Source organism: Nerophis ophidion, linkage group LG11, assembly GCF_033978795.1.
Source record: "Nerophis ophidion isolate RoL-2023_Sa linkage group LG11, RoL_Noph_v1.0, whole genome shotgun sequence".
Classification (NCBI taxonomy): Eukaryota; Metazoa; Chordata; class Actinopteri; order Syngnathiformes; family Syngnathidae; genus Nerophis; species Nerophis ophidion.
In genome coordinates this window covers 38,933,527-38,961,308 of record NC_084621.1, presented here as the reverse complement: position 1 = coordinate 38,961,308, position 27,782 = coordinate 38,933,527, and the positions used below count along the sequence as shown (strand labels likewise).

The window sequence follows — 27,782 nt, the reverse complement described above, 5'->3', positions numbered from 1 at the left end:
ATATAGAAAATGACTATATCATGATATTCAAGTATACCTTCTCACGCAGTTGTTTTAGCTGCGAGCATTACACTACAGGTGTTTCTCACTTTTTCTAGTCTCTATTTCTTACTAAGACATAAAACAAGCGCACCTTCTTACATACGTCACATACTGTCACGCGTGCAACGTTATACGCCCTCCCCGAGCTGAGAGGTAACGACATGGGTAACATTAGCTGTGATGCTAGCAGTGCGGTGCGAGTGGTAATAAGAGAGAAAGAAGGTGCCGATCTGGTAACAAAATGAAGGAAGAATTAATTTACAAGAAATACAGCAGAGGGTCCATTGCTAGCTGTGGTTTGGCTTCAAGCGGGAACATGTTGAACAGACAACCGTAATATGTCAAGTATGCGGCTAAAGCGTTGCTACAAAAAGTAGCAGCACTACTAATGTGTAGCAATATTTGAAAAGTCACCCGCTTGAAGAGTGCTTGAAACTCTGCATGTCAACATCTCTGTTCGGTGCCACAGCCAACAAAAGGCCGAAGCAACTATTTCCAGATTATCACCATATGAAAAAATAGTCAACAACAGAAGGAGATAACGTACGCAGAAACCTACCACATAGCGAAGAACATTCACTATTTGATTTCCTAAAATGCAGTTTATTTTTATTTGACAGTTAATGAAATATCTTGTGTGACTTCTTGCACAAAAGTGCCCTTTATTTGTTTTAAACTATTTTAATAGTGTTCTGTACAAAAAGTACACTTTAACGTTGTGTTGTTTTGATATCATCATCTTAGTGACATCATGCACAAAAGTGCACTAATAGCTTGTTTTAAAATGTCTCTGACAATCTTGAAATTTCTGTTTTGAAATGAGATGAATGTTTGTGCCACTGCTTAATAACTGTTTAATAAATACAGTATTGGTAAATTTACTTAATTGTGGTTTCCCTCTCTGCATGAAACTTTAAAATGAGCATATATTAATGCAGTATGAAGAAGAATGTTTTAATGTAGACACATAGAATCATCATACTGCTGTGATTATATGCATCAAGTGTTCATTCAAGGCTAAGGCAAAATTTCGAAATATATATTGTGAATCATGACAAGGCCTAAAAATATCGAGATATTGATAAAAGGCCGTATCACCCAGCCCTAGTTCAGAGTGTTGGAAAAACATAGCGGAAAATACGGTATTATTTTGTATAGAATAAATTGTTAATCTTTCATTGTAGTCACCTATCATTATTTTAGACAGCCTTAGAACTAAAGAATCTGGGTGGACTCATACCTACTAAAGCAGACCTGGACAAATTAAGGCCCGGAGGCCACATGCGGCCTGTTAAGCTTTTCAATCTGGCCCGCCGGACATTCCCAAATAATTTTTATCAATGCTTAAAATGGAAAGTGTAGTTGCCATTATGATGTGCAGTCATGTTTTCTAATTACCATAAGTCTTGAACTGCACAAATATTTCAATGGCTGGAATCTGCGCTTTTGCATGAATACTAGTTACTATGGTCATCTAATTAGTTGCTATGGTAATCTAATTAGTTGCTATGGTAATCTAATTAATTGCTATGGTAATCTACGACACAGATGGGATTTTTTTTAGTAAGTAAGTAAGTAAGTAGTAAGTAGGTAAATGTTATTTATAAAGCGCTTTCCACAGATACAATCACAAAGCTCTGTACAAACCATAGGTGAAGTAAAACAACAATTCAATTTAAAACAACAGGGGCAACATCATAAAAAAGGATACGAAGTGGATTAAAATGAGGTGGTTCGGGCATCTGGTCAGGATGCCACCCGAACGCCTCCCTAGGGAGGCGTTTGGGGCACGTCCAACCAGTAGGAGGCCACGGGGAAGACCCAGGACACGTTGGGAAGACTATGTCTGCCTGCTGGCCTGGGAACGCCTTGGGATCCCCCGGGAAGAGCTGGACAAAGTGGCTGGGGAGAGAGAAGTCTGGGCTTCCCTGTTTAGGCTGCTGCCCCCGTGACCCGACCTCGGATAAGCGGAAGAAGATGGACGGATGGACTTAAAAGGTGTATAAACTTAAAGCTTTACTAAAAGGAGAAGTTTTCAAATGAAAGTTTCAACACAATCAAGACCACTGAGGGACTGGTGCAAGTTGTTCCAGGGTCTGGGAGCTATAGCCTGGAATGCCAGGTCTCCCCGGGTTTTAAAACAAGTTTTCGGGATCTTTAGAAGACCCTGGCCTGAAGACCGGAGGCTGTGCCCTGAAGAGTAGGGGCATAACAAGTTAGTGAAGTACTGAGGGCCCCCATCATGCAACGCACAGAATGTCAGGACTAAAATGTTAAAACTCAATGCGGAATTTAACTGAAAGCCAGTGAAGACCCTTTGTGTTCATATTTTGTGGTGCTTGTTGTGGTTCGCTTGATTGTAAAATATGTTGATGGAGAGGGGGTGTGATGGTTCATATGTTATCAATATTCAGTGTTTTATGTTTCATAGTTAATATTGTAAATGCCACATTCTGTACATTCTAGGTTGCTCATTCATTAAGTTTTTTTTTAAATGGCATTAGTTTTTAAGGCGGTCTGTCATAATGTTTCTAGCATTCAATGAGACATTATTGTGAGGTTGTGTATTAGTGTTCATAAAAATAGATATACCGGCCCCCAGACACATTTGTTTCTCTAAATGTGGCCCTCGAGTCCAAATAATTGCCCAGGCCTGTACTAAAGGGAGAATCTCAACACATTCAATGTTCACAGTTTCTTAATATACAACTTTAAAGTGCCTGCCCAGCTTAGACAAGTTTGGAGTTTGCAGCAAAAAAGATTAGGTGGTGCTTTTTTGCCAACATGATATTTCATTAGGTTTTTAGGGGATTTTGGATTGTTTGCAAAAGCACAGCCTGCTGTCTCTCCCTGCCTCCAAACTTCTCAAAAGGGATCAGGGAGTGAGTTGGAGCCAAATTGGCTAAGAAGCATAAAGAAATACTTCTGCAGGGGCAACGAGCTCTTCCTGGGAAATTGAGGGAGAGAAAACACAGAAACATGTCTGAAACAAGCTCACCATGATGGATGATGCTCTGGTCAAGAAGCTTCTGCATGATCTTGATGGCCGTCTCTCTCTCTGAGGCCTCTTTGTGCTCGATTAGCCAATCAATGAGCTCTTTGGCCACAAAACAGTTTGGGTACGTTCGCAAGTGATGGCGCCGATCTTTAATGACTTTCCCCTCGTGGAGCCGCAACCTGCAACAGAAGAGTAGCTTTAGTCTTTTTCTATTAGTTAGAATATTCTAGCGATAGCGGGTTACTAAAATGTAGGAAATATTTATATTCCAAATTAAAAGGGGGACATGTACTCAAAAATAGTTAGCACATTATTGCAATGCGTAAACTGTTGCAGTAGTTTGCAATAAACTAACAAAGCAAGAATAATTTAACAGTTCAACGAGTTCACTATATTCCAATCAGGGTTTTATGCTGAAGATACCGATCATCCATCGGTAGATACTAATCACACACTATAATAACCGTACATTTTTTTATGTATCGTATTTTTCGGTCTATAAGGCACACTTAAAATGATTTAGTTTTCTCAAAAATCGACAGTGCACCTTATTACCCGGTGCGCCTAATGAACGGAATAATTCTGGTTGTGCTTACCGATTTCGAAGCAATTTTATTTGGTACATGGTGTAATGATAAGTGTAACCAGTAGATGGTAGTCACATATAAGAGATACGTGTCGACTGCAATATGACGCCAGTAAACAACACCAAAACGTTAAATGTTCCATTGAAAATAAAGAACATTACACACGGCACTGAAAAATCTGTCAAAATGTTTTTGTATGACTTTGAAGCTGCACCACTTGATGGATTATTGGCCCATTACGGCTACCGTAGTCAGAGATACTAGTATTACTATAGTGTGTGTGTAAGGACAGCAAAATGGCACCTGTTAGCGGACACATTATTTGGCGTTTTGTTTCACCATATTATGCAAAACCAACTTTTCTTAATTTCTGGTACCTGCTGATGGTAAATGGTAAATGGGTTGTACTTGTATAGTTCTTTTCTACCCCTTTTTAAGGAGCCCAAAGCGCTTTGACAGTATTTCCACATTCGCCCATTCACACACACATTCACACACTGACGGTGGGAGCTGCCATTCAAGGCGCTCACCAGGACCCATCAGGAGCAAGGGTGAAGTGTCTTGCCCAAAGACACAATGGACGTGACTAGGATGGTAGAATGTGGGGATTGAACAAGTAACTCTCAGATTGCTGGCACAGCCACTCTACCAACTTCGCCACGCCGTCCCCTGTGAATCTGAGATCTGCATAAGTCCTAAAAATTTGCGCAAGTCCGCCACTGTAGTCTGTGCCGATTCCGTACTCGATAAGCTTCTTCTTTTTTCACTATCTTCTTGTTATGGGGCATTCATCCTCTGATGTTGCCATTTCTAATATAAAGTAGCGTAAAGTTCTAACTTGTACTGTATCTCACTATGGAAGCACTAAAAACTACCGGTGTAGTGAGTTTACATTATTCACCAAAGGAACTTTAGTTATTAGGGAGTTCCTGTCGGACGTTTTTTCACGGGACACATTTCCAGCGTTGTTGTTGCATTAATGAGCCACGGAGGAGATGCTGCACCGTTGTTGATTGAAGTAAAGTCTGAATGTCATTAAAACAGTTAGCTGCATCTTTTGACACTTCTTCTACACCCGTCCTTGCACGCTACACCGCTACAAAAAAGATGACGGGGATAAGACACTGCCGAAGGTGAGCCACGTTAATAAGGCCGCCCACAAAACGACGTATCTTGAAGCGATTGTCAGAAAGTGGCTTGAAAATTATCTGTAAAACATAATCTGTGGAACATTTTAACCAAATAACTACCATTACATGTTATGTAGATTTAGAAAAAATATATAATAGACTTTTACTTATGTACACACTGAAATCTTTTGATTAACTTTTTTTTCTTAATTAACTAAAAATGAAATCTATTATTATTATCAAATATTTCTGGCGGGCATTGTAGTGCCCTCCTCTGCTTAGCGGTTCTTGAACGCACCATAACAAGCCCTCTGTGTCGTATTCCTCTGAGTAGTGAAATGTGAAATGAAGGGAATTATATTTATATAGCGCATTTTTTCTAGAGACTCAAAGCACTTTACATATTGAAACTCATTATCTACATCTAAACTGGTGTGGGTGGCACTGGGAGCAGGTGGGTAAGGTGTCTTGCCCAAGAACACGACAGTGACTAGGATGGCGGAGGCGGAAATCGAACCTGGAACCGTCCTAGTTGCTCGCACAGCCGCTACACCAACCGAACCAAAAAACAATCACTCTGTTCTAAGAGAGCCCAGCTTGTATGTTCACTATGCACAATTGAATATCTTACTTGCTCAGACAGTAGTGTTTATATACGGCTAGATTGGGGTATGTCGTTTTGATGTTAATGTCTCTTGTTTTCATGTTAGCCTTTAAGCGAGCTCGCTGGCGCAAGTCAAGCCTTGAGTTAATCAAAGTGCAGTTATCAATCATGGTTTTTTTTTTTTCAATCATTTTAATTTAAAATAGTAGTACTAACCGTTGGGAGTTTTACTTAGACTTAGACTTGTACTTAGACTTCCTTTTACTGTCGTTCAAATTTGAACTTTACAGTACAGAAAAGAACGAAATGTTGTTGCATTACCTCGTGGTAGTGCAGGATAAAAGAGTAATAAGGTGCAGATATAAATAAATAAATTACTGTACAAATAAATATATTGAACTTTTGCATATGCATCCACGTTTATGAATAGCGTTTATCGTTCCATCACTACTTTTCAGTTTTTAGGCTCAGATGCATCATGTGCCATGATCCCACATGACAGTTTGGATTTTACTCTCTTCTATATTTTGTATAACTTCCTGTTCCTGTGTGTTCTTGTTTTGGTAAGATTTCTTTGATTTGTGTTTAACAGCACTTTTACTTTCCATTCCCTGTCCTGCCAGTACACCTACTGTATTCCTCATTGTTAATTAGCTTTTTTAGTTCCACCTTATTCTCTCCTTCAGTGCACAGTCAATATCTAGTGCAGTGGTTCTCAAATGGGGATACGCGTACCCCTGGGGGTACTTGAAGGTATGCCAAGGGGTACGTGAGATTTTTTTAAAATATTCTAAAAATAGCAACAATTCAAAAATCCTTTATAAATATATTTATTGAATAATACTTCAACAAAAGATTAATGTAAGTTCATAAACTGTGAAAAGAAATGCAACAATGCAATATTCAGTGTTGACGGCTCAATTTTTTTGTGGACATGTTCCATAAATATTGATGTTAAAGATTTCTTTTTTTGTGAAGAAATGTTTAGAATGAAGTTGATGAATCCAGATGGATCTCTATTACAATCCCCAAAGAGGGCACTTTAAGTTGATGATTACTTCTATGTGTAGAAATCTTTATTTATAATTTAATCACTTGTTTATTTTTCAACAAGTTTTTAGTTATTTTCATATTTTTCTTTCCAAATAGTTCAAGAAAGACCACTACAAATGAGCAATATTTTGCACTGTTATACAATTTAATAAATCAGAAACTGATGACATAGTGCTGTATTTTACCTCTTTAGCTCTTTTTTTCAACCAAAAATGCTTTGCTCTGATTAGGGGGTACTTGAATTTAAAAAAATGTTCACAGGGGCTACATCACTGAAAAAAGGTTGAGAACCATGTATCTAGTGGATGCCACAGTGTTCTGTTAAAACCTTATTTCCTGTTCCACCTGGACTACTTTTCTTCTACCTGCTACCTAATTAAACAACCTTCTGCCTGCACGTCGCTTGCCTTCCCTGCGTCCTGGGATCACGTCATCGTCCCATCATGACCAATGATGAAAATCAGACAACCTCTCCCTACAGATGTATTAATAACAATGCACATGGTGACTTCCATATTCTCCCACCTTGTCCTATGTGACTTCTTTCTGAACTGTGAGAGGGCTGACAACACATCTTGCCTGCTGCCAGCTCCTCTTTGTGCATCTAGCTCGCATCCTGCAGGATTAGAGATCACAGTCCAAAGTCTGCCCAGCACACTATCGCCTGCCAAGAGTCTCGATGAGGAAACAACCTGCAGCTGAAAGCCTTCCGTCTTTATCCCCTTTTCTCTAACAGTAGAATTCAGACCACACGTTTCCCGCTGAGATATGTTCAGGAAAGTCTCTTCGGTGGCTTTCGCTATGCCCGACTTGAGTCTGAACTTGCATTTATAGATGCTGAGAGTACACAGCTTGTTTATGCCAGTTGTTTTACAAACTGTTCCCACGCCCAAAACAAGGCCACACCCGTTTCAACGCAGCGCTGAGGCCCTCTATACCCACAGAGTGAGTCAACCTCTGTTTGTCCTTGTGTCGCCTAGTACCAAATGTGCCTATTTATGATGCCCCATTACATAAGTCCATAATAAGAGCGATTGCTATACTTCTATGTGGTCATCCAGACCGGTTAATTACCTGAACATTAGCAGCAAAGACTGTAAAATAGTTTTATTGGTCATAAAGGTAGAATTTGAAATGATAGGTGGGGTTATTACGGTGAGTATTCATGCATGAACATGATATGTATCTTGTAATTATTGCCAAGTATTGTCATAGAAGGTCGTTATGCAGCATTGTTGAGCAAGAATCATATTCTTTTCTTTTTATGATTATTTGAGTGGGCCCTGCAATGAGGTGGAGACTTGTCCAGTGTGTACACCGCTTTCCGCCGGAATGCAGCTGAGATAGGCTCCAGCACCCCCCACGACCCCCAAAAGAACAAGCGGTAGAAAATGGATGGATGGATGAATGGATGGATTATTTGAGTGTTGGGGCAGGACATTATAAGCCTTTGCTTCTTCCTGCTCCTTTTTCGGACAAACACACTGGTTCTTTGTATTATTTGTTTTCTTTTAATATTACAATTGTTTTTTTCAGAACAATATTGTATTGGAGATGCCACATTTGGTTTTTTTTGTGTTTGAAATAAATCAATTAAAAAAAATTAAAAACCAAAATACAATATTATATTTCACTTTAGGTGTCAGTAATACAATTACCAGATTAGTAAAACTCATAAAACTGATTATGACTTTCCACCAGTGACTGTTGTCAGGGGAGGCAAGTGAGGCAGAGCCTCACCTGCCACCAGGTGGCTTAACCATGAGATGTTCAAAAAAGAAGTAATAAAATAAAATAAGTTTGAATATTTCTCTTTTGGTTTATGCTTTCTATGTGATTTTGGTGTGGTTCCTGTGTATTTTGATCATTTTCATGGTCAAAATCGCGGAAATTCCATGTTTCCTGATCAAAACAATGCGGCAGATGAGAAGTGAGGCAGACACAGGCGGTGCCTCCACGGCTACACACAGTGTGTATTGAGCTTGTGCGTGTTAGGGGGCGCATGCTAGTTGCCACGTGGAAAAGGCAGGTCATGAGGCAGCAAGCATCACTGCCTCGAGGTAGGGGGCGATATATTGTCAACTTGCAGTTCAATGCCTCAGGAGTACTCTGACTCGCCACACTGGAAGAAGTGAGGGCGCTTAAGCTAGCAGACACAGGTCGCTCCAGTGAAAGCTAGCATGTTTTTCTTTTCTTTTCTTTTTTAACTGTATTTAAAACAAACATGGCATTTTTATTGGAGTAAGCCAGCGTTTGTGGGTGTTTTTTGTCAGATGCAAAAATATAGTTTAATTTCTTGAAATGAAATTAAATTAAATGAATGTTTCTGCCAATATGGAGGATTATATACTGTATCCAAGATGAAATATTTATCTAAACTGGACTTAAAGACAAAATGAATGCGATCATACAAAGTACGTTTTCAAAGTACGGATAGCTATTGCTGCTTCAGATACAAACACAGAAAGGTAATATACACTCACAATACTTGATTTATTTTGTTAAAAGCAAATGTGACCATAAAAGTATTTAATAACAACTTTATTAAATAGTTTTTGGACCCATTTATCATATCATAATATCATTATGATAACGTTTTTATAAAAGCGAATAACTCCCTTTTTTTCTTGTAACTTTAATGTGGAACCTAAATCAACAATGACTAGAGCTGCACATATGAATTTAAGTAAAAAAAAAAAAGAAGAAAAAAAAGTATGTATGCCTCACCTGGTGTTTAGTTCACCGCACGTCACTGCTTTCCACAACGTGATATCAGAAAAAATATTTTAATAAATAAAAAAATATATATGAGGGATGGGCGATATTTCCTAAAATCTATATAGCGATATATATTGTAGCTTCCTGCAACAACAATGCATATCATGATATATTCTTTGGTATACAAATAATGACAGCTCCTAATTTGGCTGCTGACATATGCAGTAACATATTGCATCAGTTCCAGTTTTAATCCAATCCAATCCACTTTATTTATATAGCACATTTAAACAACAAGAACGTTTCCAAAGTGCTGCACAGCCATGTTAAAAACAATATTAAAAACAATATTATGCCCCAACAATGACTGAATAAAAACAAAAAATAAATAAATATAAAACAAATAAAAAAAAAAAATAGAAATAAATATGATTAAAAAACATTTTAAAGGGTAAAAGCAATTAAAACAGCAAAATAGAAATCAAAAAGTATAAAAAAACACAGAAGACAACAGAGGCCAGAGGACCACAAAAAAAAGCCAAAGAATAAACGTGGGTCTTAAGACGAGACTTAAAACACTCCACTGTGTAAGCAGTTTGAACATGGAGGGGCAGAGTGTTCCAGAGTTTAGGGCCGACCACAGAGAAGGCCCTGTCTCCCCTGGTCTTAAGTCTGGTCTTGGGCACCACGAGCTGGAACTGGCTCTCGGACCTCAGAGCGCGCGCAGGAATGTAAATTTGGATGAGGTCCGAGATATACTGAGGTGCCAGTCCATGTAAAGATTTAAAAACAAACAGCAATGTTTTAAAATCAATTCTAAAATGAACAGGGAGCCAGTGCAAACTCTGAAGAATTGGGGTTATATGCTGGCGTTTCCTGGCCCCTGTTAAAAGTCGTGCTGCCGTGTTCTGGACTAACTGCAACCGGGAGAGAGCTTTTTGGCTAATGCGAGCATAATTTTCATAATTTTTTTAATTTTCCTGAAGGAACTCTCCTGAAGGAATAAATAAAGTACTATCTATCTATCTATCTATCTATCTATAAAGTGCATTGCAGTAGTCCAGGCGACTTGAAATAAAAGCATGCACGACTTGTTCAAAAAGGTTAAAAGATAAAAACGGTTTAACCTTTACTAAAAGACGAAGGTGATAAAAACACGATTTTAAAACGCGATTTGACTTGTTTGTCTAGTTTAAAATCGCTGTCTATAGTGATGCCAAGGCTGGTGACTTTGGGACGCACATCATTTTGCAATGGTCCCAAGTCAGTGAGGGCCAGACCAAAAACTGAAATTTCCGTTTTTCCCTCATTCATTATTAAAAAATTCTGGGCTAACCAAGCCTTGACGTCGCATAGACAGTTAAGAAGGGGTGTCAGGGGGTCGTGGCCTTTTGAAATTGGCATATAAATTTGGCAGTCATCTGCATAAAAGTGATAGAACACTCCATGTTTCTTAAAAATCTCTCCAAGAGGGAGAATGTATAAGGAAAACAGGATGGGGCCTAAAATAGATCTGTGGGGGACACCACAGTAAAGCGGCGCAGAAGAAGAAGTGGCGTCCCCCAGCCTGACAGAGAAGGACCTCTCTGACAGGTAAGATCTGAACCACTGTAATGCAGTCCCCCTGACACCCACACAGTCTCTCAGGCGGTCTAAAAGAATTGTGTGGTCGACTGTGTCAAAGGCAGCTGTAAGATCTAAAAGCACTAAAATGGCAAAGCTGCCAGAATCAGACATTAAAAGCAAGTCATTAGAAACATTTAAAAGTGCAAATTCAGTACTGTGCAAAGCTTTGTATCCAGACTGAAATGGATCTAAAGTGCTATTTTCATCTAAAAAAAAAAGGCTGCAGTTGTGCCAGAACACATTTCTCCAAAATTTTGATCACAAAAGGTGATTTGGAAATGGGCCAATTATTTGACAAACTTGTCCGATCAAGACCTGTTTTTTTAATCAAAGGCTCAACAACAGTTCTTTTACAAAAAGAGGGCACACCGCAAGAAATCAAGCTGCTGTTGATGATGTTCCTAACAGACAAGTCAATAGTGTCCCAGATTTCTTTAAAAAAGCGAGGGGGGACTGGGTCTGTGGGACATGACGAGGGTTTTAGCTTGTCGACTATTCCTGTAAGCTCAGGCATGGACACAGGCTCAAAGTGACAAAACATAGCCGAGCACTGAGTGGCTACTTTAAAACTCAACGGAGAACGAGAAAGATTTGCCCGAATGGAAGCAACCTTGTCGTTAAAAAGGGAGAGAATTTTCTCACAAGTTTCACTTGTCATCTCCAGTGAAGTGGCTGGATTCGGATTAAGAACATCCATCCATCCATCCATTTTCTGCCGCTTATTCCCGTTCGGGGTCGCGGGGGGCGCTGGCGCCTATCTCAGCTACAATCGGGCGGAAGGCGGGGTACACCCTGGACAAGTCGCCACCTCATCGCAGGGATTAAGAACATAACTAATAGTATTAAAAAGAACACGTGGCTTGCTGATACTATTTAAAATTAATTCTGACAAATATTTTGTTTTCTCAGCTTTAACCACACTTTGATCATTTCGACAGTTTTCTTTTAAAATTTGATAGGAGACTTCCAAGTGATCCCCTTTCCACTTGCGCTCCGCCTTTCGCCACTCACGCCGAGCTGTGCGTGTGGTTTCATTGAGCCAAGGTTCCTGTTTTGGTTTGGGACGTATAGCTCTGATGGGCGCTATACTATCCAGAATCTTAGAACATGTCGAAAGAAAAGAGCACATCAATTGTTCAGTGTCTGCAGGGTGTGCTAAACTCTGCATGGACTCAGTAAACAAAGGAGAAAAGGCGGCTGCAGTGTTAGACCTAATAACACGCCCATGACGCACGACAAGCGGTTTTACATCAGGTTCAAAACTTAAATTAAACATAACAGGACTGTGATCTACAACAACATTGTCAACATTAAAACCATAAGACAGTACGAGGTCTAGTGTATGCCCGTGTTCATGTGTAGAACCACACACAGACTTTAAATGAATGTCAATGACATTCAGGAAGCTCCTAGATAAAGGTTCGTCTGGGCATCAGGTGTGAATATTAAAACCACCAACAATTAGGACACGATCATATTTGGGGAGGATTTCGGCCAGAAATTCAGAAAAGTCATTTATAAAGTCTTTGTGGTACTTGGGTGGTCGATATACGACGGCACACAGGACAACATCAGAAAGACCCAGTTCAAACATGCATAGTTCGAAGCTTATAAAAAAAAGGATTGCAGGCCGATTTGACAGCATTTAAAGTCATTTTTAAAAACGAATGCTAATACTCCTCTTTTCAGCCGGACGACCGTGGAGAATTAAAATACAAGCACTCCGGTGATGAAAGTTCATTAAGAGGAGCGGACTCACTGGCTCTCAGCCATGTCTCCGTCACACAGAGGAAGTCCAGTCCGCGTATAAATCCTTCAGGATAATGTTATATTACTTTGTCAAAACTATTATTAATCAACTTGTTAATTTACTGCTAATATCTGGTTACTTTCTGTTGTAACAGGTTTCTATCTACACTTACCGTATTTCCTTGAATTGCCGCAGGGTATATAGTATGTGCCTGCCTTGATTTACTGCCGGGTCAAACTCACTTCCCAAAATAATTAGCGCGTGCTTAGTGCCTGGTCAAACTTGTGACGTCACAAGTGACACTTCCCCTGTCATCATTTTCAAAATGGAGGAGGCTAATTTCAATACCGGTAATTTGAAATCGCATAAAGGGAAGAAGATTTGAAATCGCATAAAGGGAAGAAGATTAAGAGCTATTCAGTAGGATTTAAGGTCCAAGCTTACATCACACTCAAATTTTTACTGCATACCTTTGGTAAGTGCCGGAGTGAGAAGAGGTTTTAAAATAATTAGCACATTCTTACTTTTACCGCATGCCTTTGGTAAGCGCAGGAGTGAGAAGAGGTTTTCAATTAATTAGCGCCCCGGCGGCAATTCAAGGAAATACAGTATGTTAAAATGTAACAAGCACTTATCCTTCTGTTGTTTGGATATTTTTTTATTAGTTTTGGGCGATACTACAAATGTGTGTAGGTTCCAACACCAAGTAATAATTACAGGGGCAGTATTGGTCGTATAATGTTGATACTGATACATAAACATTTTCAAGATAATTGGAATATTACATGTTTGTTATTTAATTATAAACAGAAAAAAAACACAGGATGGTGGTGTAACAATATCGCCAAAATTTGGAAATTATTTTCGATTTCAGTTTTAATACGTGTAATATTTGAAGCTAAATAAAGTCAGTAATGCACAATAACAAAACATAAGCAAAAACTACTATTGGCTCTGATTTAAAAAAAAAATGTTTTCTTCTAGACTTTCTGTGTCAAGGGACTTATTTTGTAAGTTTGTAAACAAAAAGGGGACGGCGTGGCGAAGTTGGGAGAGTGGCCGTGCCAGCAACTTGAGGGTTCCTGGTTCGATCCCCACCTTCTACCAACCACGTCACGTCCGTTGGGTCCTTGAGCAAGACACTTCACCCTTGCTCCTGATGGGTGCTGGTTAGTGCCTTGCATGGCAGATTCAGTCATTAGTGTGTGAATGGGTGTGTGTGAATGGGTGATTGTGGAAATTGTGTCAAAGCGCTTTGAGTTCCTTAAAAAAAAAAAAAAAAAGGTAAAAAACCGCTAAACAAGTAGAACAAATTTACCAAGACCGAAAAAAAACAATTCTAATAATAGAAAATGCTGAACTAATCACTGTATTATCGACCATATACTGATAAAATACTTGGTATCATTGCTGTCGATATTTGTATCGATCCGCCCACCTCTGTTTACATTCAAGAAGTGTAGCCTTGACGTCAGCATGGATTCTTGTATCCTTTGATGGTGTGTGGCGCAGCATGTTCAGCTATTCCTCGTCCTCCAGTGATATTATACTTGAAAGAAGGGTTGTTTATTCACTGCCACGGAAGCAAGATGACTGACTGACTTAGAAACAGCTTTGCACTAAAGAGGGACGTTAACCACAAGCAAGGTTCCTAATTGACATTGTTTATATTGTATATCTACATCGAGCAATGTCTACATTTCTCACAGTTTGAAGTCAGCAAGTAGGTAGGCAAACAATTAGGCTGTTTATCTGTGGAATGTTCCAGAGAAAGTGCTGTCCTGTACATTCCGGTCTCCGCCATTGTATGGAATGTACAGTGTGGTGTTAAAGCAAACAATAGGGACAATAACTAATATGACTGCATTTATGACTGTAATATACAGATATTTAACTGTCGTCAGGTGTCGCCACAAAAGTGAAAAATGATTTATAAATGACTTAATTATGTGTTATTCACAATTTATATACAATGATATATTTAAATAAGTACATTTATTTTTTATCAGCCTGTCATTTGTGATATTATGATTGGCGTGTGATAATGTGCACAAATAAAGGTGTGTATTGAGTCAACTTTAATTACAAGCTGTGTTTCAGGTGTTGGGTTTTACTCGAAACTAAACCAGGAGAGGCAGGAAATGGAGGTCAAACAAAAGAAGTGTGTCAATAATTAAACTGCACCATCATCCACAATCACTCTGAGACAACAACACGTTTTACCCTTTTCTGTGTGGTATAAATAGTAAAAAACTGCCAGCATGAGGCGGCTAACAATGATACAGATTCTATTTTTTTCCTCAATGAACCGCAGTTGCCTGATGTCAGCAGCACTCATGCAGCCTCAAACCATGGCGCTATCACACAGCATGCTTGACTGCGGGCCAGAACACAGATGTCTGGCTACTCACATGTGTGTCAGTGACTTCAACAATCACGTGCTAATGCCCCAAATGTCAACTATCATTTCTTACACAAAGAAATACTTTTCTTTGTTTTTAGAGCTGCGGGAGTCTCTGGATTGCCAACGAGTGAAGTTTTGCTTTAGTGACCTTACAAGGCCAGCTGGCAGCCTCCACATCCAGCTGTGTCAGTCAGGACACACTTTAGCAACCATAGACACACACTTTAGCAACCATAGACACACACTTTGGCAACCATAGACACACACTTTAGCAAACATAGACACACACTTTAGCAACCATAGACACACACTTTAGCAACCATAGACACACACTATAGCAACCATAGACACACACTTTGGCAACCATAGACACACACTTTGGCAACCATAGACACACACTTTAGCAACCATAGACACACACTTTAGCAACCATAGATACACACTTTAGCAACCATAGACACACACTTTGGCAACCATAGACACACACTTTAGCAAGCATAGACACACACTTTAGCAACCATAGACACACACTTTGGCAACCATAGACACACACTTTAGCAATCATAGACACACACTTTAGCAATCATAGACACACACTTTAGCAACCATAGACACACACTTTAGCAACCATAGACACACACTTTAGCAATCATAGACACACACTTTGGCAACCAAAGACACACACTTTAGCAACCATATACACCCACTTTAGCAACCATAGACACACACTATAGCAACCATAGACACACACTTTGGCAACCATAGACACACACTTTGGCAACCATAGACACACACTTTAGCAACCATAGACACACACTTTAGCAACCATAGATACACACTTTAGCAACCATAGACACACACTTTGGCAACCATAGACACACACTTTAGCAAGCATAGACACACACTTTAGCAACCATAGACACACACTTTGGCAACCATAGACACACACTTTAGCAATCATAGACACACACTTTAGCAATCATAGACACACACTTTAGCAACCATAGACACACACTTTAGCAACCATAGACACACACTTTAGCAATCATAGACACACACTTTGGCAACCAAAGACACACACTTTAGCAACCATAGACACCCACTTTAGCAACCATAGACACACACTTTGGCAACCAAAGACACACACTTTAGCAACCATAGACACCCACTTTAGCAACCATAGACACACACTTTGGCAACCATAGACACACACTTTAGCAATCATAGACACACACTTTGGCAAACATAGACACACACTTTAGAAACCATAGACACACACTTTAGCAACCATAGACACACACTTTAGCAATCATAGACACACACTTTGGCAACCATAGACACACACTTTGGCAACCATAGACGCACACTTTAGTAATCATAGACACACATTTTGGCAACCATAGACACCCACTTTAGCAACCATAGACACACTCTTTAGCAACCATAGACACACACTTTAGTAATCATAGACACACACTTTGGCAACCATAGAAACACACTTTAGCAATCATAGACACACTCTTTAGCAACCATAGACACACTCTTTAGTAATCATAGACACACACTTTGGCAACCATAAACACACACTTTAGCAATCATAGACACACTCTTTAGCAACCATAGACACACACTTTAGTAATCATAGACACACACTTTGGCAACCATAGACACACACTTTGGCAACCATAGACACACTTTAGTAATCATAGACACACACTTTGGCAACCATAGACACACACTTTGGCAACCATAGACACACTTTAGTAATCATAGACACACACTTTCACAACCATAGACACACACTTTGGCAACCATAGACACACACTTTAGCAACCATAGACACACACTTTAGCAATCATAGACACACTTTAGCATTCATAAACACGTTTTAGCATTCATAGACGCACACTTTAGCATTCACAGACGTAGGCATTCATAGACACACACTTTAGCATTCAAGAAAACACACTTTAGCATTCATGGACAAACAATTTAGCATTAACGGACCCAAACCTGAGCATTATAGGACACATACTTTGGCAATCACATACATACAATTTAGCATTCACAGACACACTCTTTGGCATTCAGAGACACACACTCTTACATCCACAAATGTTAGCATTCATAGACACACACTTTAGCATTCACAAATGTTAGCATTTATTGATTCACACTTTAGCATTCAAGAAAACACACTTTAGCATTAATGGACAAACAATTTAGCATTCAAGGACCCACACCCAAGCATTAACGGACACACACTTTGGCAATCATATACATACAATTTAGCATTCACGGACACACACTTTGGCATTCAGAGACAAACACTCTTGCATCCATAAATGTTAGCATTCATAGACACACACTTTATCATTCAAGAAAACACACTTCTTAGCATTCACGGACACACACTCTAGCAATCACGGACACAATATTTAGAATTCACAGACACACATTTTAGCATTCATGAACACACACTTTAGCATTAATTGACAGACAATGTAGCATCCACACACACACACTTTAGCATTCACAGACGCACACTTTAGCATCCACAAACGTTAGCATTCATAGACACACACTTAAGCATTAAAGGAAAAACACTTTTGCATTCACGGACACAAACTTTTGTATTCCATAGACACACACTTTATCATTCAGGAAAACACACTTTTTAGCATTCACGGACACACACTCCAGCAATCACGGACACAATATTTAGAATTCACAGACACACATTTTAGCATTCATGAACACACACTTTAGCATAAATTGACAGACAACGTAGCATTCAAAGACACACACTTTAGCATTCACAAATGTACGCATTCATAGACACATACTTTAGTATTCAAGAAAACACTTTAGCCTTCATGGACACACACTTTAGTATTTATGGACACACACTTTAGCGCTTATGGACACACACTTTAGCATTTACAGACACATACTTTAGCATTTACGGACACATACTTTGGCATTCACAGACACACACTTTAATGTTTACAGACACACACTTTACCATTCACGGACAAACTTTTGCATCCACGGACACACACTTTTGCATCCACAGACACACACTTTAGCATTCATCGATGCACACTTTAGCATCAATAGACACACGCTTTAGCAACCATAGACACATGCTTTAGCATTCATAGACACACACTTTGGCATCCATAGACGCACACTTTAGCATCCACAAACGGTAGCATTTATAGACACACACTTAAGCATTCAAGGAAACACTTTTGCATTCAAGGACACACACTTTAGCATTCATTGACACACACGTTAGCATTCACGGACACATACTTCAGCATTCACGGACAAACATTTCGGCATCCATAAAAACACACTGTATCATTCACAGAAACACATTTTTGCATTTACGGATCCACACTTTAGCATTCATGGACACACATTTCGGTATTTACAGACTGCAACTTTAGCATTCTCAAACTCAAACTTTAGCATTCACAGACACACACTTTGGCATTCACGGACACACACACTTTAGCCTTTACGAACACACACTTTAGCCTTCACGAACACACAATTTAGCCTTCACGAACACACAATTTAGCCTTCACAGACACACACACACACATGGTCAGTGACAGCATACTGAAAACGTTGTGCTGACACAAGCTGTTCCTCTCTGACAGCAATGAATGGTGGTGTTGTCACACACAGCAAACGCACTAAATTGGAAACAATTACTTGTGCAGGGGAAAGAGGAGGAAATTCCAGACATTATCTTCCTTTCAGCCTCTCTTCAGCGCTGGGACCACCACCACGGTGAAGGGAACCACACAGCAAGGTCAAAGAGCAACAACAACAGTGCCAGGCCATAACTTCTGTTATGTGATTTTTTTAGGTTATTAAAATCAACTGCAGCTCCCTGGTTCGGTTAGCACTCATGCAGCCTAAGATCGCGATGGTGCCTGACTGTGGACAGAACACAATTATCTTGCTACTCACTTGGGTTGCCAGTTATTCAGGCAAAAAAATGTATGTTTCTTCTTTTAAATTGGCCACAATTATTACAATAAACAGCAGCTCGCCCGTGCTGGCAGCATTCATGTAGCCTAAGACCATGACGCTGCCACCAACATGCATGCTTGACTGTTGACAGGACACAATATTCTTGCAACCTCCTTGCCATTCATTAAGACACAAATACCTATGTCTTAAGTCAAATAAGCTACAATGATTAAAATTAACTGAAGCTCCCTGATGCTGGAAGCACTCATGCAGCCCAAGACCATAACATTTTCACTACAGTGCTTGTCCACAGGCAAGACCCAATTATCATGCTAGTCACTTGGATTGACAACTTAGTTAGACAAAATTTTGTGCGTGTGGAGTCAAATTAACCGCGATGATTACAATGAACCGCAGTTCCCCAGTACTATTAACACTCGTGCAGCATAAGACAATGACGCTGTTACCACCATGCCTGACAGTCAACAGGTCACAAATTGCCTGTGACTCATTTTCCATGTATTTTGACAAAAATGCCTGTGTTTTGAGTCAAATTAACCGTAATCATTACTGCAGCTCCACGGCAGCACTCATGCAGCCCCAGACCATAACGTTATCCCCACGCTCGGGCCTAGGCAAGACATAATCAGCTCGTTGGTCATTCGGGCGGCCAGCTAGTTAGAAAAGAACACCGACATGTTGAATAAAATCAGCTGCAACGATTACTATAAACCACAGCTCCTCGGTGCAAGCAGCACTCATGCAGCTTTAGACAATGACCCAATAACCACCATGCCTGACTGTCAACAGGACACAATTTGCCTGTGACTCATTTGCCATGTATTTAGACCAAATACCCGTGCTTTGAATGAAATGATATATCATTATTACAATAAACTGCAGCTCCGCAGTGCCGAGAGCACTCATGCAGCCCCAGGCCCTTAACGTAATCACCATGCTTGGCCCTTGGCAAGACATAATTATCTTGTTAGTCTTTCTGGTGGCCAGCTAGTTAGATTAGAACACCTGCATGTTGAATCAAATCAGCTGCAACGATTACTATAAACCACAGCTTTAGACAATGACACTATAACCACCAGGCCTGACTCAACAGGACATAATTTGCCTGTGATTCATTTGCCATGTATTTAGACCATGGGTGTCAAACTCTGGCCCGCGGGCCAAATTTAGCCCGGAGTGTAATTTCATTTGGCCCTTGAGGCAATATCAAATTAACATTAGAGCTGGCCTGCCGCTGTAACACCACATTCACCGCTAATACTCATACTCGTCAACCCTCCCAATTTTCCCGGGAGACTCCCGAAGTTCAGTGACCCTCCCGAATTTCTCCTGATTTCCACCCTGACAATAATATTGGGGGCAGGTCGTAATATACATAATATATACGGCTCATACACACACACAAGTGTATCCAAGGCATACTTGGCCAACAGCCATACAGGTCACACTGAGGGTGGCCGTGTAAACAAGGTTAACACTGTTACAAATATGCGCCACACTGTGAACCCACAGCAAACAAGAATGACACCCACATTTTGGGAAAACATCCGCACCGTAACACAACATAAACACAACGGGACAAATACCCAGAAATCCTTGCATCACTAACTCTTCCGGGACGCTACAATATACACCCCCGCTACCACCAAACCCCGCCCCAACTCAAACCCGCCGCCGAAAAAAAGGCATTAAATTTGTGTTTTTATTTTATTTGATATGCCAATGATATTTTTAAATTATTATTATTTGAAACTGTATTTTGTATGTCACTATAAAGTTATATAAGCCTTGCTTGGTCAATATTCAATGCAAAACTTGTTTGGGTCGCTATTAAAGGGTTAACTTGTTCAACCTCGGCCCACGGCTTTGTTCAATTTTAAATTTGAGTTTGACACCACTGATTTAGACCAAATACCCGTGCTTTGAGTGAAATGACATATTATTATTACAATAAACTGCAGCTCCGCTGTGCCGGGAGCACTCATGCAGCCCCAGGCCCTTAACGTAATCACCACACTTGGCCCTTGGCAAAACATAATTATCTTGTTAGTCATTCGGGTGGCCAGTTAGTTAGAAAAGAACACCTGCATGTTGAATCAAATCAGCTGCAACGACAACTATAAACCACAGCTCCTCGGTGCAAGCATCACTCATGCAGCTTTGGACAATGACACAATAACCACCAGGCCTGACTGTCAACAGGACACAATTTGCCTGTGACTCATTTGCCATGTATTTAAACCAGATGTCGGTGTTTTGAGTGAAACTGTATATCATTAATACAATAAACCGCAGCTCCGGGAGCACTCATGCAGCCCCAGGCCCTTGACGTAATCACCACGCTCGGCCCTAGGCGAGACGTAATTATCTTGTTAGTCATTCGGGTGGCCAGCTAGTTAGAAAAGAACACCTGCTTGTTAAAGGCCTACTGAAACCCACTACTACCCACCACGCAGTCTGATAGTTTATATATCAATGATGAAATATTAACATTGCAACACATGCCAATACGGCCTTTTTAGTTTACTAAATTACAATTTTAAATTTCCCGGGAGTTTCTTCTTGAAAACGTCGCGTAATGATGACGTGTACGCTTGATGTCACGGGCTGTTAGGAAATATGAGCGCTGCACACAAACACAGCTAAAAGTCGTCTGCTTTAACCGCATAATTACACAGTATTTTGGACATCTGTGTTGCTGAATCTTTTGCAATTTGTTCAATTAATATTGGAGAAGTCAAAGTAGAAAGATTGAGTTGGGAAGCTTTAGCCTTTAGCCACACAAACACACGGTGATTCCTTGTTCAAAATTGCCAGAGGTGAAACCTTACTATGGATCAGAGAGCGGTCAAGCCAACATGGTTCCCGATCGAATGTCAACCAGCAGGTTTCGGTGAGAAAATTGTGGTAAAAAGTCGCTTCTTACTGGAGAAAAGCTGAGCTTGTGCAATCCATAGCTGCCATCGACTTCCCTGAGACATTGGCGTCAACACACCCGTGGAGACACACCTCCGACTATCAGGTACTGTTAAACTCACTAAAACACTAGCAACACAATAGAAAGATAAGGGATTTCCCAAAATTATCCTAGTAAATGTGTCTAAAAACATCAGAATCCGTCCCAATGCAATCGCGTTTTTTTTAACCTGTTATTTTTTTTGTTTTGTTTTTTGTAGTCCGTCGCTATAAATATCCCCAAACACGAATCTTTCATCCTCACTCAAATTAATGGGGAAATTGTCGTTTTCTCGGTCCGAATAGCACTTTTTGTTGGAGGCTCCCATTAAAAACAATGTGAATATGTGAGGAGCCATCAAACATGTGACGTCATCGTCTGCGACTTCCGGTAGAGGCAGGGCTTTTCTGTTAGCGACCGAAAGTTGCGAATTTTATCGTGGATGTTCTCTACTAAATCCTTTCAGCAAAAATATGGCAATATCCCGAAATGATCAAGTATGACACATAGAATGGACCTGCTATCCCCGTTTAAATAATAAAATCTCATTTCAGTAGGCCTTTAAGTCAAATCTGCTGTAATATTTACAATAAACCGCAGCTCCCCGCGGACTGGAAGCACTCATGCAACCTAACGTGCTTGACTGTCCACAGGACATAATCGGCTTGCTACTCATTTGCCAGCTATATAGACGCAGATGTGTGTTGAGTCAAATTAGTCACAATGGTTGCAATGAACCGCAGCTCCTTGTTGCCAGGAGCACTCATGCAGCCCCCGGGCTATGATGCAACATTCTACCACCCCTATGATTGACAATTATCTTTATCCTGTGGGATGAAATCAATACTGCATGTTGTAAATATTCTTTGTGATTCACACAGCGGATGTAATCATCCTCTCATGCGGCCTGTGTCACCCGACATATTTCCACGCGCGTCGTGGCTCAACATCATGTGCGTTGCGGTGGGACCGCATGATCTTCCCCACTGAGCGAGACGAGGGCGAGTGGATCTACCTGAGCTGCTCCCCGGTGACGAGCACCTCCGCCAGGCGCTCCAGCTCGGCAGCCTTGGTCTGCATGCTGATGCCGATACCGTCCATGTCTCTGTCGACACACAGCGAGATATCACGTGGTGCTGCAACAGTGCGATGCGATGCCGGCCTCGGAGGTGCATGCATACCTTGCAAACACCATGAAGAAGGAGAGTCGTTGACGTTTAAATCGTCCCAGTGGGTGAAAGATCAAATGTGTGACCGTGAAGCAGCTCCATCAGCTGCAGACTTTTTTTTTTTTTTCCCCTCCTCCAAGATGTTTCCACACGTTAAATCATGTCTCCGTCATCGTGCACCGCGGCCGTCCTCTTCATCGATTAATCCTCGATTAGCTGCCGTTGATGTTCGGGTGTGATCGTCGCGCATAAACATTGAAAAGGACCGCACATTTTCCTCCATACAGTCTCCCGCATGGGGAGGGGCGGGGTGACATCACTGGGGGCGTTAACGAAGGGGGCGGGGTTATAAAAGCATTTGCGTTCGCTCGTTTTTACTCACGATCGGTCCAAGGAAAAAAGTCGCATACACTTATGAGTGCAATGTAACCGAGTAACTAAATCTGTATTGACGCATAACTGTATATAATGTCAGTCTAAACGTTGATCATGTATACATCTTTAGCGTATGGACTTAATATTGGTTGATTTTCCAACTTTACGAGGTTATTTGAAGGCATCACCATGCAGTACGAGACATGAAGAAACCGGACTATTGTTCGCTTCCAGTTCGTTCCTTTTTATATAGTTTCAATATAGATACCTTTAATCGGCATGGGCTGCATAATGCACAGTATTGTCTTACCATACAGAGTAACAGTATTGTCTTACCATACATGTTGGGGACGAATTGAGGGGAGGGAAAAAGACGAAGAGGACAGGGTTCGAATTCCCGGACCCGGCGAAGTCATAAATAACGTTATATTTGTTTCGTTCTTTTTTCCTTTCCTGCAACAAGTGTGACGCGTTACAACATTTACAACATATTCGTGTTACTATAGGTCAATCAATTGTTATACTAACTTGCATTTTACATACTCTAAACCAGGGGTCACCAACGCGGTGCCCGCGGGCACCAGGTAGCCCGTGAAGACCAGATGAGTCGCCCTGGCCTGTTCTAAAAATAGCTCAAATAGCAGCACTTACCAGTGAGCTGCTTCTATTCTTTAAATTTGATTTATTTTCTAGCAAGTTAGTCTCGCTTTGCTCAACATTTTTAATTCTAAGAGAGACAAAACTCAAATAGAATTTAAAAATCCAGGAAAATATTTTTAAAGACTTGGTCTTCACTTGTTTAAATAAATTCATTTAATTGTTTACTTTGCTTCTTATAACTTTCACAAAAACAATTTTAGAGAAAAAAATACAACCTTAAAAATAATTTTAGGATTTTTAAACACATATACCTTTTTACCTTTTAATTTCCTTCCTCTTCTTTCCTGACAATTTAAATCAATGTTTATTGTAAAGAATAATAAATACATTTAAATTTAATTCTTCATTTTAGCTTCTGTTTTTTCGACAAAGAATATTTGTGAAATATTTCTTCAAACTTATTATGATTAAAATAAAATAAAAATATTATGGCAAATCTAGAAAATCTGTAGAATCAAATTTAAATCTTATTTCAAAGTCTTTTGAATTTCTTTAAAACATTTTTTGTTCAGGAAAATCTAGAAGAAAATCAATCAATCAATCAATCAATGTTTATTTATATAGCCCCAAATCACAAATGTCTCAAAGGACTGCACAAATCATTACGACTACAACATCCTCGGAAGAACCCACAAAAAGGCAAGGAAAACTCACACCCAGTGGGCAGGGAGAATTCACATCCAGTGGGACGCCAGTGACAATGCTGACTATGAGAAACCTTGGAGAGGACCTCAGATGTGGGCAACCCCCCCCCCCCTCTAGGGGACCGAAAGCAATGGATATCGAGCGGGTCTAACATGATACTGTGAAAGTTCAATCCATAGTGGCTCCAAGACAGCAGTGAGAGTCCCGTCCACAGGAAACCATCTCAAGCGGATCAGCAGCGTAGAGATGTCCGCAACCGATACAGGCGAGCGGTCCATCCTGGGTCCCGACGAGCGGTCCATCCTGGGTCTCGACTCTGGACAGTCAGTACTTCATCCATGGTCATCGGACCGGACCCCCTCCACAAGGGAGGGGGGGACATAGGAGAAAGAAAAGAAGCGGCAGATCAACTGGTCTAAAAAGGAGGTCTATTTAAAGGCTAGAGTGTACAGATGAGTTTTAAGATGAGACTTAAATGCTTCTACTGAGGTAGCATCTCGAACTGTTACCGGGAGGGCATTCCAGAGTACTGGAGCCCGAACGGAAAACGCTCTATAGCCCGCAGACTTTTTTTGAGCTCTAGGAATCACTAATAAGCCGGAGTCTTTTGAACGCAGATTTCTTGCCGGGACATACGGTACAATACAATCGGCAAGATAGGCTGGAGCTAGACCGTGTAGTATTTTATACGTAAGTAGTAAAACCTTAAAGTCACATCTTAAGTGCACAGGAAGCCAGTGCAGGTGAGCCAGTACAGGCGTAATATGATCAAACGTTCTTGTTCTTGTCAAAAGTCTAGCAGCCGCATTTTGTACCAACTGTAATCTTTTAATGCTAGACATGGGGAGACCCGAAAATAATACGTTACAGTAATCGAGACGAGACGTAACAAACGCATGGATAATGATCTCGGCGTCTTTAGTGGACAAAATGGAGCGAATTTTAGCGATATTACGGGGATGAAAGAAGGCCGTTTTAGTAACGCTTTTAATGTGTGACTCAAAGGAGAGAGTTGGGTCGAAGATAATACCCAGATTTTTTACAGAGTCACCTTGTTTTATTATTTGGTTGTCAAATGTTAAAGTTGTATTATTAAATAGAGGTCGGTGTCTAGCAGGACCGATAATCAGCATTTCCGTTTTTTTGGCATTAAGTTGCAAAAAGTTAGCGGACATCCATTGTTTAATTTCATTAAGACACGCTTCCAACTGACTACAGTCCGGCGTGTTGGTCAGCTTTAGGGGCATGTAAAGTTGGGTGTCATCAGCATAACAGTGAAAGCTAATACCGTATTTGCGTATGACGTCACCTAGCGGCAGCATGTAGATGCTGAAGAGTACAGGGCCAAGGACCGAACCCTGGGGAACTCCACACGTTACCTTAACATAGTCCGAGGTCACACTGTTATAGGAGACGCACTGCATCCTATCAGTAAGATAAGAGTTAAACCATGACAGGGCTGAGTCTGACATACCAATTCGTATTTTGATACGCTCTAATAAAATATTATGATCGACGGTATCGAAAGCAGCGCTAAGATCGAGGAGCAGCAACATAGATGACGCATCAGAGTCCATCGTTAGCAATAGATCATTAGTCAATTTTGCGAGGGCTGTCTCCGTCGAGTGATTTGCCCTGAAACCGGATTGAAAGGTTTCACATAGATTGTTAAACGCTAAGTGCTCATTTAGCTGCTCTGCAACAATTTTTTCGAGGATTTTCGAAATAAAGGGAAGGTGAGACACCGGTCGGTAGTTTACCATGAGGTCAGGATCGAGGTTAGGTCTTTTAAGGAGAAGATGAATAACCGCTTTTTTGAATGCTAGGAGAACAGTGCCCGAGGAAAGTGATAAGTTTATAATATTTAGCACTGATGGACCTAATAATACAAAAAGCTCCTTGATAAGTTTCCCAGGAAGTGGGTCAAGTAAACATGTTGTTTGTTTTATTCCATTTACACGTTGTAACAATCCTTCTAATGTTATTTCATCAAAACGAGAGAAACTATTTTGGATATTTGCAGTATCCACCGTATATACAGTCGTATCTGTGTTAATATAAAAAAATATTTGTTTTTGTTAGAAATATAGCTTGGTCCAATTTGTTATATATTCTAACAAAATGCAGATTGGATTTTAACCTATTTAAAACATGTCATCAAAATTCTAAAATTAATCTTAATCAGGAAAAATTATTAGCAAACTGGTCTCACTTTGGTCGACGTTTTTAATTCTATTTTAGTTTTGTACTCAAATAGAATTTGAAAATCAAAGAAAATATTTTAAAGACTTTGTCTTCACTTGTTTAAATAAATGTATTTATTTTTTTACTTTGCTTCTTGTAACTTTCACAAAGACAATTTTAGAGAAAAAATACGACCTAAAAAATGATTTTAGGATTTTTAAACACTTATACCTTTTTACCTTTTAAATTCCTTCCTCTTCTTTCCTGACAATTTAAATCAGTAAATTTATTTTTTATTGTAAAGAATAATGAATAGATTTTAATTTAATTCTTAATTTTAGCTTCTGTTTTTTCAACGAAGAATATTTGTGAAATATTTCTTCAAACTTATTATGATTAAAATTCAAAAAAATATTCTGGCAAATCTAGAAAATCTGTAGAATCAAATTTAAATCTTATTTCAAAGTGGATTTTAACCTATTTAAAACATGTCATCAAATTCTAAAATTAATCTTAATTAGGAAAAATTCACGGTGGGAGAGGGGTTAGTGCGTCTGCCTCACAATACGAAGGTCCTGCAGTCCTGGGTTCAAATCCAGGCTCGGGTTCTTTCTGTGTGGAGTTTGCATGTTCTCCCCGTGAATGCGTGGGTTCCCTCCGGGTACTCCGGCTTCCTCCCACTTCCAAAGACATGCACCTGGGGATAGGTTGATTGCAACACTAAATTGGCCCTAGTGTGTGAATGTGAGTGTGAATGTTGTCTGTCTATCTGTGTTGGCCCTGCGATGAGCTGGCGATTTGTACCCCGCCTTCCGCCCGATTGTAGCTGAGATAGGCGCCAGCGCCCCCCGTGACCCCGAAAGGGAATAA

At 40.1% G+C, this 27,782-nt stretch overlaps 1 protein-coding gene across 2 annotated transcripts in view; it reads right to left on the bottom strand.

Annotated features, from left to right (window-relative positions):
• Window positions 1-23,357, bottom strand: part of deptor (DEP domain containing MTOR-interacting protein) — a 90,420-nt gene extending 67,063 nt beyond the window's left edge. Inside the window, exons 1-3 of one of the 2 annotated variants that reach the window (XM_061915886.1) lie at window positions 23,061-23,357; window positions 22,895-22,984; window positions 3,041-3,219 (exon numbers count right to left, since the gene is read on the bottom strand). In XM_061915886.1, the coding sequence (XP_061771870.1) occupies window positions 3,041-3,219; window positions 22,895-22,984; window positions 23,061-23,074 (283 nt within the window). In that variant the 5' untranslated portion in view covers window positions 23,075-23,357. Of the gene's footprint in view, window positions 1-3,040; window positions 3,220-22,894 lie in introns of both variants that reach the window. The other variant, XM_061915885.1, reaches the window with a different exon arrangement.
• Window positions 23,358-27,782: the final 4,425 nt, after the last annotated feature.